The sequence below is a fragment of the Suricata suricatta genome, unplaced genomic scaffold (assembly GCF_006229205.1).
Source record: "Suricata suricatta isolate VVHF042 unplaced genomic scaffold, meerkat_22Aug2017_6uvM2_HiC HiC_scaffold_25, whole genome shotgun sequence".
In the NCBI taxonomy this organism is placed as follows: domain Eukaryota; kingdom Metazoa; phylum Chordata; class Mammalia; order Carnivora; family Herpestidae; genus Suricata; species Suricata suricatta.
Window position 1 is genome coordinate 47,202 of NW_021870436.1, and position 11,632 is coordinate 58,833.

An 11,632-nucleotide genomic window follows, 5' to 3' on the forward strand; every position below is an offset into this window, starting at 1 on the left:
AAAAACAGCAAAAGTGCTACTACATCTCTGGCAATGCATGCACTGACACAACTCAAGCCCAAGGCTGCCTGAGACTGGCCTACTAACAGGACAGGGACCAAACATTGTGAAAACAGGCAGAGAGCCACTGCAGGTGACTGGACTGAAGGGAAAAGTGGCTGTCAAAACATTAGGGTGCATGCAACACACATAGGAGACACTCCTTAAGTTCCAGTTTCTGGTAAACAGGACAATGCACTGCATGGCACTATAGGACCTCTTCTTCATGGCCACTACTTTCAAGAAAAGAAGACAGAGATGACTTTCCTAACACACAGGCAGAGACAAAATGAAGAGAGAGAAATATATCTCAAATGAAAGAATAGGACAAAATGACAGCAAGAGACATAATAACTGAAACTTATGATAAGTAACATAGCTGACAGAGAATGTAAAGTAATGTGCATAAAGATACTGAACATGACAAGAGTGGAGGACCTCAGTGAGACCTTTAACAATGAGACAGAAACATAAAAGAACCAATCAGATGAAGAACAGTAAATGTAAATATACACTAGATGGAATAAAGAGTAGACTAGAAGAAGCAGGAAAACAGTGACTTGGAGGACAGAGTAATGGAAAGCAAGCTAAACAGGAGAGAGAAAACAATAATACAATAGATTTAGGAAACTCACACATCATCAAGTGTAATAACATTCCCATTACAGGGATCCCAGAAGAAAAGAGAGAAAAGGGGGCAGATAAGTTAATTAAATAACAGCTGAAAAATTCCCAAATTTGAGGAAGGAGACAGAAATTGAGATCCAAAAAGCACATGAAGCCCCTCATGAAATCAACCTAATCCACTCCAAGAAACATAATAAAATGTCAAAAAGTAGTGATAGAGAATTTAAAAGCAAGAAAAAAAGAAAAGCGTTACATACAAGGGAAACCACATAAGGCTATGAGCTGATTTTTCTGCAGAAACATCATTGCAGGCCAAAAGGACATGGTATGATAGTCTAAATACTGAAAGGACAATGTCAGCAGCCAAAGGTACTCTATTCAGCAAGGATATCATTCAGAATAGGAGGAGAGATAAAGAGTTTCCCAAACAAAGTTAAAGGAATTCATCACCACTCAACCAGCCTCACAAGAAATGTTAAAGGGAACTCTCTGAATGGAAAGACCGTAAGTCAAAATAAGAAGTACAGTAAGAACCACAAGAGAGTAAAGTACATATGTAAAACTTGGTCAAGGGGCTCACAAAAGGATGTAAAGCATGACACCATATACCTAAAATGTGGGGGGAGAGGAGTAAAAAATTAGTTCAAATTTAAGCAACCATCAACTTAATAGAGACTGCTACGTGCATAAGATGCTACATACAACTTAATGGTAACCAAAAATCAAAAACCAATAATAGATATGCAAAAAATGGAAAGTAATCCAAGTATATTACTAAAGAAAGCCAACTAATTGTGAAAAAAAGAGAGAACAAAGCAGAACAAAAACAACCATAAAACAAGTAACAAAATGGCAAAAACCTATCAATAATTTGAGTGAAAGTCAACTAAATGTTCCAATCAAAAGACACAGGATGGTGGAATGGATAAAAAAGCAAGACCCATCTAAATAGTACCTATAAGAGACTCATTTCACACCTAAAGACATATGCAGATTGAAAGTGAAGGGATGGAAAAACATTTTTCATACAAACAGACATGAAAAGAAAGCAGAGGTCACGATATTTACATTAGCCAAAGGCTTTAAAACAAATATAACAAGAGAAAAAGGACACTAGATAATCATAAAAGAAATAATCCAACAAGAAGATAAAACAATTGTAAATATTTATACACCCAACATGGGAGTACCCACATACATAAAACAGCTATTAACAAACAAAGTAATCAGGAGTAATACAATAATAATAGGATACTTTAACATCCCACTTACATCAATGGACAGATCATCCAAACAAAATCAATAAGGAAACCGTGGCTTTGAAAGACACACTGGACCAGATGGATCTAACATATATTCAGAACATTCCATCCTAAAACTCAGTACCCATCTTTTCAAGGGCACATTAAACATTCTCCAGAATGGATCACATGTTAGGCCACAAAACAAGCCTCAAGGAACTAAAAAGGACTGACATCATGTGCATCTTTTCTGACCACAATGTTATGAAACTAGGAATCAGCATCAAAAAAAATCTGGAAATAGCATGGAGAGAGGTTAAATAACATGCTACTAAACAATGAATGGGTCAATCATAAAGTCAAAGAGAAAATTAAAAAATACACGGAGATAAATAAAAATGAAAACTCCATGTTCCAAAATCTTCCAGAAGATGCAAAAGCAGTTTTAGAGGGAAGTTTATAGCAGTACAGGTCTACCTCAAGAAGCAAGAAAAATCTCCTAAAAGAGCTAGAAAAGAATAAATGAAACCTCAAATCACTAGAAGAAGGAAATAATAAAGATTAAAGTAAAAATAAACAAATGGAAACTAAAAGAAGGCAATAGAGCATACCAATGAAACGAGGAGCTGCTTCTTTGAAAAGATCAGCAAAATTAATAAACCTTTAGCCAGAATATATCGGGGATGGGGTGGGGGAGGAGGACGGAGTTAAATAAAATCAGAAACAGAAGAGGAGAAATTACAATCAAAAGGACAGAAATACAAAGAATTATTAAGATGATACTATGAACAATTACATGCCAACAATCCATGCAACCTAGGATAAATGGAAAAATTCCTAGAAACCTGTAACTTCTTAAAACTGAAGCAGAAAGAAGCAGAAAACTTGAACAGATCAATTGCCAGCAATGAAATTGAATCAGTAATCAAAAAACTCACAAAAGTCCAGGGCCAGATGGCTTTCTAGGTGAGTTCTACCACACATTTAAACAAGAGTTAATACCTCTTCTTCTCAAACTATTTCAAAAAATACAAGAGGAAGGAAAGCTTCCAGATGCATTCTGTGAGGCCAGCATTACCCTGACACCAAAACCAGATGAAGATACTACAACATGCAAATCCTCAACAAAATATTAGCAAACCAGTATATTTATTAGAACCAGTATTGTTAAAATGGCTATACTAGCGAAAGCAATCTACAGATTTAATGCAATTTCTGTCAAAATACCAACAGAATTTTTCACAGAGCTAGAAAAAACAATCCTAAAATTTATATTGAATTACAAAAGACTCTGAATAGCTCAAGCAATCTTGGAAAAGCAAAGCAAAGCTGAAAGTATCACAACCCCAGACTTCAAGTTTTGGTACTAAGCTGTTGGAATCAAAACAGCATAGTACTGGCACAAAAACACAGAGATCAATGGAACAGCATAGACAACCCAGAAATAAACCCACGATGATTATATAGTTAATTAATCTTTGACAAAGGAGGCAAAAATATGCAGCAGGAAAAAACGGTCTCTTTAACAATTGGTGTTGGGAAAATTGGACAGCTATATGCAAAGGAATCAAACTGGACCACTTTCTTAAACCATACACAAAAATAAACTCAAACTGGATCAACGATCTAAAAGTGAGACCTGAAGCCATAAAGATCCTAGAAAAGAACACAGGCAGTAACTTGTCTGACATTGGCTGTAGCAACATTTTTCTAGTATGTCTCATAAGGCAAGGGAAACAAAAACAAATGTTGGGACTACAACAAAATAAAAAGCTTCTGCACAGCAAACAGTCAACAAAAAAGGCAACTTACTGGATGGGAGATGATATTTGTAACTGACATACCTGATGAAAGGTTAGTATCCAAAATATATGAAAAACTTACACAACACAAAAACCCAACACATAATCCAATTAAAAATGAGAAGACATTTCTCTGAAGAAGATATCCAGATGGCCAAGAGACATGAAAAGATGATCAACATCACTAATCCTCAGGGAAAGGCAAATCAAAACCACAATGAGGTATCACCTCACACCTGTGAGAATGGCTAAAATCAAAAACACAAGAAACAAGTGTTTGCGAGGATGGGGAGAAAAAAGAACCTTCATGCACTGTTGGTAGAAATGCAAACTGATGCAGCCACTGTGGAAAACAGTATGGAGGTTCTGCAAGAAATTAAAAATAGAATTAGAATGTGATCCAGTAATTCCACTACTGGGTATTTACCCAAAGAATTAAAAAAAAAACTGATTCAAAATGATATATGCACCCTTATGTTTATAGCAGCATTATTTACAATAGCCAAAATATAGAAGTAGCCCGTGTCCATCGATAGATGATGGATAAAGAAGACGTGGTATATGTATCTATTTATCGATCAATATCAATGTGTGTGTGTGTGTGTGTGTGTGTGTGTGTGTGTACACAGTGGAATATTAATTAGCCACAAAAAAGAATGGAATCTTGCCATTGCAACAATATGGTTGGATCCAGTGAGTATAATGCTAAGCAAAATAAGTCAAAGAAAGAAAAATACCATGATTTTGCTCATATGTAGAATTTAAGGAACAAATGAAAAGGGGAAAGGAGACAAACCAAGAAACAAACTCTTAACTACAGAGGACAAACTGACAGTTAGCAGAGGGGAGGTAGGTGGAGAGATGGGTGAAACAGGTGACGGGGTTTAAGAGCACACCTATAATGAACAGTAATGCACAGATTTGTTGCATCACTATACTGTAGAGCTGAAGCTAATGTAACACTGTGTTTGAACTATTCTGGAATTTAAAAGTAAAGTAAAATAAAAAATTCCACAAGTCCATCTTGTTCAATCTAATGTTTTACATTACATTCAGATTAGAAATCAAAATGAAAATATATACCAATAGCAAGGATATTTATTTTTATTTTATTTATTATTATTTTAAATATAATTTATTGTCAAGTTGGCTAACATACAGTGTAGTTCGTGTGTGCTTGGGTTGGGGGGTAGATTGCCATGATTCAGCGCTTACATACAACACCTAGTGCTTATCCCAAGTGCCCTCCTCAATGCCCATCACCCATTTCCCCTCTCCCCCACTACCCCCATCAGCCCTCAGTTTGTTCTCTGTATTTAAGAGTCTCATGGTTTGCCTCCATCCCTCTCTGTAACTTTTTTCCCCTACCCTTCCTCCATAGCCTTCTGTTAAGTTTCTTAAGTTCCACATAGGAGTGTAAACATATGAGATCTTTCTCTGACTGACTTATTTCACTTAGCATAATACCCTCCAGTTCCATCCATGTTACTCCAAATGGCATGATTTCATTCTTTCTCCTTGTCAAGTCCTATTCCATTGTATATATAAACCACATCTTCTTTATCCATTCATCAGGTGATGGACATTTGGGCTCTTTCCACAATTTGGCTATTGTTGAAAGCACTGCTATGAACATTGGGGTACATGTGCTCCTGTGAATCAGCACTCCTGTAGGCTTTGGATAAAATTTTAGTAGTGCTATTCCTGGGTCATGGGGTAGATCTATTTTTGGTTTTTTGAGGAGCCTCCACACTGTTTTAAGGACATTGACTTAAAAGATAATAAAGAATATATCAGTGTGAAAGTCAGGCTAAATGTAGTTCAGAATTTATCTAAGTATGACCAGCAGGTGGTGGTAACAACACACAGGAATTTTAATATTTTCCTTTTGCTCTTTGCTAGTAAATGTTTTTTGAAAAGCAGTTTATCTAGCTTGCTTAATTAAGGTCTGATGTAGCAAACACTGTTAGCTCAATTTCACATTTTCTAGGGGAAGGTTTATAGTAGAATGATAGAAATTGGATGGAATGTGAAATCAAAGATGTTCTAATTCTAGGAGTTCCTGAATAAATAAGCTCTTGGTGGGTGTAGGGGGGCTGTTCCAGGAAATCCCAGAAATAAGCTGGAAATTGATGCACAGGTCCATTTTTTTTTCTGGGATGAAAATCCGTAGCTTCCATAATAGTTTCAAAGGGATTGTAATCTCCAAACATAATTTGACACTATAATGGACAAATTTCAACCTGGTACTTTTTTTTGTTAGGCTAAAGTTTAAAATACTCAGTCTATCATTTTAGTCTCTTCATGAGCTGCCTGCTATAAACTAACATATTACTTATTACCAACTTATCCTGCTATCTGGACCTTCCATTTTTCTAGACATCCATAAGACTATAAGGAATGCAAAACCGTTTTAGCATAATTCTCAAGCTTTTAAAGGACTGAAGACAGTACCACAGTGTAATGAGGGAGTGGTGTAAGCCCAACCCAGTAGGCCTACCTTCCTCTGCAACTTGTTAGCTTTGTCACTGTGGGCCCATTACTTAACCTCAGTTTCCTCATCAGTAAACTGGTGATAATAACAGACCATGAGGATTAAAGTGCTGCATGTAGAATATTTAGCCCAGTGCTTGGCAAACTTTGTGTGTATCAGCTGCTCGCTCAATAGCCAAGAAGAAAGTAGTACTTTCACTGGAAGAAGAGTTTCTAAGGCTAAATCTTCAATGGTGCTAAAGCTGAGAAGTATAACAAAAGTAAAAGAAACTATAGAGAAAAACAAGGCCAGGAAAAAAAATAAAGGAAAAAGACACATTTGTGAAAATGAGAAGCAGCAAGCCAATGATAGTGATGATAATCATTATACACACTAATAGTAATGATGATGATTGCTAACATGTGTATCCCTCTGTTCCAGACCCTGGTCTGAGCATTGTACATGGATTAAGTCATTTTACCTTCAAAGTGGCTCTGGGGATGATATACCAAACACGGTCTACTGCCCCAACTATTACCCCCCTTTCTTAACAGAACCTTGCCATTGTTGAGTTTGCAATATATCCAACGAGCCAATAAGCACTGGACTGAGACATTCACCAAGATTTCGTTCCTTTCTGTTGGATACTGGTTTCCTCACTTCCCCAGGAGTCAAAAATGACCATGTGACTTGAGCTGGGCCAATGAGATCCAAGAAATCTATGCTGGGGAAGCAAGGGCTTCTGGGAGATGCTCGCATTCTGAGGATCAGACCTGGCAGGAAGGCTTGTTGGTATTGCACCCTTCTCCTCCTTCCTGGTAAGGAGTCAGATAGCAGAGCTGAAAGACCAGTGCAGATTTTGGCTCAAAGGGATATGGGTGAAAATGCTAATCCAAATTGTTCCACTGACTGACTGCTTTCAGGTTAACAGTAAAACTGACCAATACATAGCAATGATTTTTAAGGATATTGTTACTTGAGGCTGTACAATATAGACAACATATGCAATGTGCAGTAATGCCACTGAGAAAAGGTTAATTAAGAAATAATTTTGAGAAACATTTCTGTCAGCAATATTTCCTTTGAAAAGGCTTAGGGCTTGAATGATTAGCTTTCAATTATCAGCAAACAGAATTATATAGCACATTTCTGAGCTGTTGCTATGTGCTTCAGTCTTGTTCCTCCATGTGCTCAGACATCCTGTGATACTTAACCACTCACTGGCGGAAGCAAGGGTTCTTTGGCTAAGCTGTCCCTGGATGCGGGCACTAAGAGCTTCAGCCCTGAGCTCCAGGAGACCTTGAATATTCCTAGCAGCTGGAAAATGGCAGTGAAACAGCTTCTAGGGGAGAGGATGTGGTCAGGAACAATTGGGGTTGAAGATAAGTTATCCAAGGCAACTGGCTCGTCATGGAAAAGACTCTTCCTCTTGGCTTCCTGCTTTCCCCATATGTCCTACTTTAACTCACAAAACCTAACCACTGGAGAAAAGGCCCAACAGGAGGGACAGTCCCCATTTATCCACACCAAGAACCAGCCACCAATTTATTTCACCTACATAAAAATTCTGATGAATGATTCATGGTCAATGTGCCACAGAGTATCATTAGTTCTATAGATGATTCTTTGGCCATGGTAAAGTTCAATTTTAATAAAATTCCACATTCATGTTTCCTGGGCCCTTGATATAGAGTTTGGAACACATATAAATTCTAGAATTAACATCTGACAGTGACTTCAGAAAACATTTTATTCTACTACTTAACAGCAATGAAATGTTAGGCCATGAATGAGTAACCTATTTTACTAACTGGATTCTAGACCCTTGAAAACAGAAGCTCTTCTCACTTTTTCTGGTGTCAAGCATGGTTGTAGAAATACACTGTGTACACCACATATATTCAATTGGTACCTCCCCACAGGCATTAATAAGCCTTCCTGATTACAAAATAAGCAAAAAGTGGGGTGCCTGGTTGGCTCAGTTGGTTAAGCGTCCAACTTCAGCTCAGGTCATGACTTCAGTTTGCTGAGTTTGAGCCCCGCCTCAGGCTCTGTGCTGACAGCTTGGAGCCTGGAGCCTGCTTCAGATTCTGTGTCTCCTCTCTGTGCTGCCACCCGCCCCCCCGCACTTGTAATCTAGCTCTGTCTCTCAAAATAAATAAATGTAAAAAAAAAAATTAAAAAAAAAACCAAAATAAGCAAAGAGATCATCAAACAGTGCATGCACTCACGTGTGTGCACAGGTGATAGATGGGTCACACAACTGATTTGCTTGGCTTTTCCACTAACAACTCATTTTAAAATTCAGTTGACTAGCACTCTGACAAGGGCCCCTAAACGTCTAAGTCTCACAGTCAAATACCTCCAGGGCCAAAGCCTCTCTAATTCAGTTGCCTGAATTTAAGAAAGGAAGGCCTGGTAATTGGAACAGGAGGAATGGATCTTGTCCATTCTACTCCTGGTTAACCACAGAAAGTCCAGGAAACTTTAATTCAAGGATGACCAAAAACTGGCAAGAAAGATTAAATGTGGGTTTTGGAGTCAGACACGCTCAAGCAAGATGGTTAATATATCTGGGCCTATTTCCTCCTTAATTGGAGGTGATAAATCTGATGATTGCAGGGAAGAGTAAATAAGAATGTGGATACAAACTGCTTAAATCCGTAATTTCTACTTTCTGTCACAGCAGCACACCCTAGCCATCCATGGTGAAGCCGAGCCTGACATCATGGGAGAAGAAGCTGCAAAAGCGGTAATTCTCAGAGTTTCATTTTATCAGCCAACCACAAGGCAACAGCGCAGGGCATGTCGGAGCATGTTGACGGTGTGAGTGACAGTGACATCCGCTCATCAACTGAACCTGCTTAACGGGCACAACTGAATCGGCCAGGCCTGCCAGCATACCGTGTGCGCCACTCGGGCTGCTGGAGCCTGCTTCAGATTCTGTGTCTCAAAAGTCTACTTTTTGAGAATTCCAGTAAAAGCATGAAATCAGTTGAAAAATCAGCAATAAGTGAGTGAAGAGTTCTTAAAAAACAAACCAGTCGTGCAAAGGAAGAGGAGAAGCGGAGTCTCAATTTATCTCCCTGGGAGAGGATTCTCTCCCTCCCTGTTCGTCACAGCTGGAGCCGAGGGAGCGATTTTCCACGGCTGCTGAGAGCACAGTCCTGGCACGCAGCACACATCTATCTACCGGGCTGCTCCCCACAGCGGCCCCCCCTCCCCCCGGCCGTCCGTGTGGCTTCCGGCCCTTTTCCCGACACACGTTAAAGCAGGATCTCTGAATCCAAAAAAATAAACTTTGTGCCCTATTCGTAAAGGTAAAAAGGCTAAACCATCCCTTGAGATTGTGATGGCCAAACCAGACTTTATCTTCTTTATATTCCCATTTCCTTGGCCAGTACCATGCTCTACTTTCTGTAGTGGACAGTGGACAGGTGTGCACATGCACACACACACACACACACACACACACACACACACCCCTACCTCACACTCTTTTTGCATTTTGCAAGCATTCAACTTCAGTTTTAAATGAGTAGGCTTTTAAAACTATATACGCTCACCTTGGCAAATCCCTACATCCCTGAACTAAATAAAAGGACTAAAATGGTTTCAGTATGAGCCCTTCCGAGTCTGCTGTGAAGCAGAACAACAATCACAACAAAGCAAACAGCATGTCCTGTGCTGCTGTCGCAGCGGCACGACTGGAATTGCGAGCGTCTGACAGAAAGAGCGCTGAGCACGTCCTCTTAAACCCTAGAGAGCGGGTCAGAGGCAGCCAGGTGAGGGAGCGAGGGTCACCCCCAGCTCACGTCTTCTGGGCCCCCGCGGTGCTGAGCACTCAGCTGATCCTCACAGGCATTTTAGGAAGTTCCTGATGAGGAGCTGAGGCCTGGAGCCAGTAGGATCTTCCCTACATCACAAAACTAGTACCGTCCCATGTCTAACTCCAGAGCCAGACTTCTTAGGTGGGGAGGTATTCTGTTGGAGTATGAATAAAATATAATTACTGGGAGTAACACCAAAGTACTCAGAGACATAAAGTATGTGTTTTTAAGTATGTGTGTGTATGTGTACCTAGACACGTACGCACACATGTATTTAAAAGCTTTACTGAAACAGTACTTGAAAAGCATTATGAAATGCAGTTGAAACAACCCCCCAAGGCAGAGGTCGTTTTGGTTGTGGTAGTTTTCCAGAAGCCAGTGAATTTGGTGCTGGGCTTTGAACTTGAGGCAGAACATGGGCTTGGCCAAAACCTACCAGCTGGGCCTACATTTCTGGGAAGCAGAGCGGCCAGGTCGAAGGCACAGACCATGCTGGGAAGGAATGGGCAGCTGGGGAGGCTCAGGTGAGGGGGATCCAACGGTAGCAGTGCTATGCGTTCTTGAATCGGATCAACGTAGGGTCAGAGAAACACCTAGCACTCGGTTAAGGCACTCAGCTATGCAGTTCCTGATTAAGGGGATTCTATAATAACAGTTTCTGTAAAATTATTCTAATTCTAGTAACTGTTTATTGGACCCCTTGGAGTGGAGAAACTGAAAATGAGGAGTAGTTCGTACATTTTAGTAGCCCAAGAAAACTGAAGCCTGGGCTGGGGTGGCTATGAAAATGGAAAGAGGTTTTTTTTTTTTTTTTTTTAAGACCACGGTCTGCAATCAAGACTTCAGACACTGTGCAGTTCCATCAGAGCTGAAATGATTACTAGGCTACAGGGCGCACCACCAAGGGAGCAATCAGGCCTAAATGCACTGGAGTTGGGGCCTCATCTACCGGAGGTGATTTTAAATCAGTGTGGGCCTGCCTGGGTCCAAAAGGGGAGGTTTCAGGCGGTGTGAACTTCTCCTTCCCAAATCGTTCCCTCCATTGTATCTCCCTTGGTGCCCCTGATGATCAAATCCACCCAGAGTCCAAGAAGACAAGAGCAATATCCAGTTCAAGTCTGCAGAGTGCATCACGCAGAAGGCTGGAACAATCGCCATAACCACGACAGGATTCTCGAACGCCTGTCTTCCCGACCCCACCTGCCCCCTGCTCACAGGGCACTCACCGCAGACAGCCGCTCTGGGAGGAAGCGCTCTCTACATAGTGCTTCAGGGCAAGCTGGAATTCCTCCAGGTCCTCCTCGATCACAGACATCTGCCGCTGCACCAGCATGATGTGCTGCCGAGGAAGGAGCAAGAGTCACTGCGCGGTGTCATGGAGCTGACCCCCTGCAGCCCATCCCCCCCCCCAAAGCAAACGATTCTCCTCTCAACATATGACCAAGAGGAAGACTCTGACTAATCCGAGACAGAACACTGGATAAAAACTATAAAGGAAGCAGGATATTCTTCTTGCCCCTACAAGCAGGTGTATAAGGGAATGTCTTCCCAGTGACATACTTCCCCCTTTTTTTTTTTTTTTAATATTTGTTTATTTTTGAGAGAGCGAGACACAGAGCA

At 40.4% G+C, this 11,632-nt stretch overlaps 1 protein-coding gene across 1 annotated transcript in view; it reads right to left on the minus strand.

Moving 5' to 3' along the window:
* The window catches only part of LOC115284890 (N-terminal EF-hand calcium-binding protein 1-like), a 58,474-nt gene that overhangs the window by 8,834 nt on the left and 38,008 nt on the right, over nucleotides 1-11,632 (minus strand). The window contains exon 7 of the mRNA XM_029931347.1: nucleotides 11,239-11,351. Coding sequence (XP_029787207.1) covers nucleotides 11,239-11,351 — 113 coding nt within the window. The remainder of the gene's footprint in view (nucleotides 1-11,238; nucleotides 11,352-11,632) is intronic.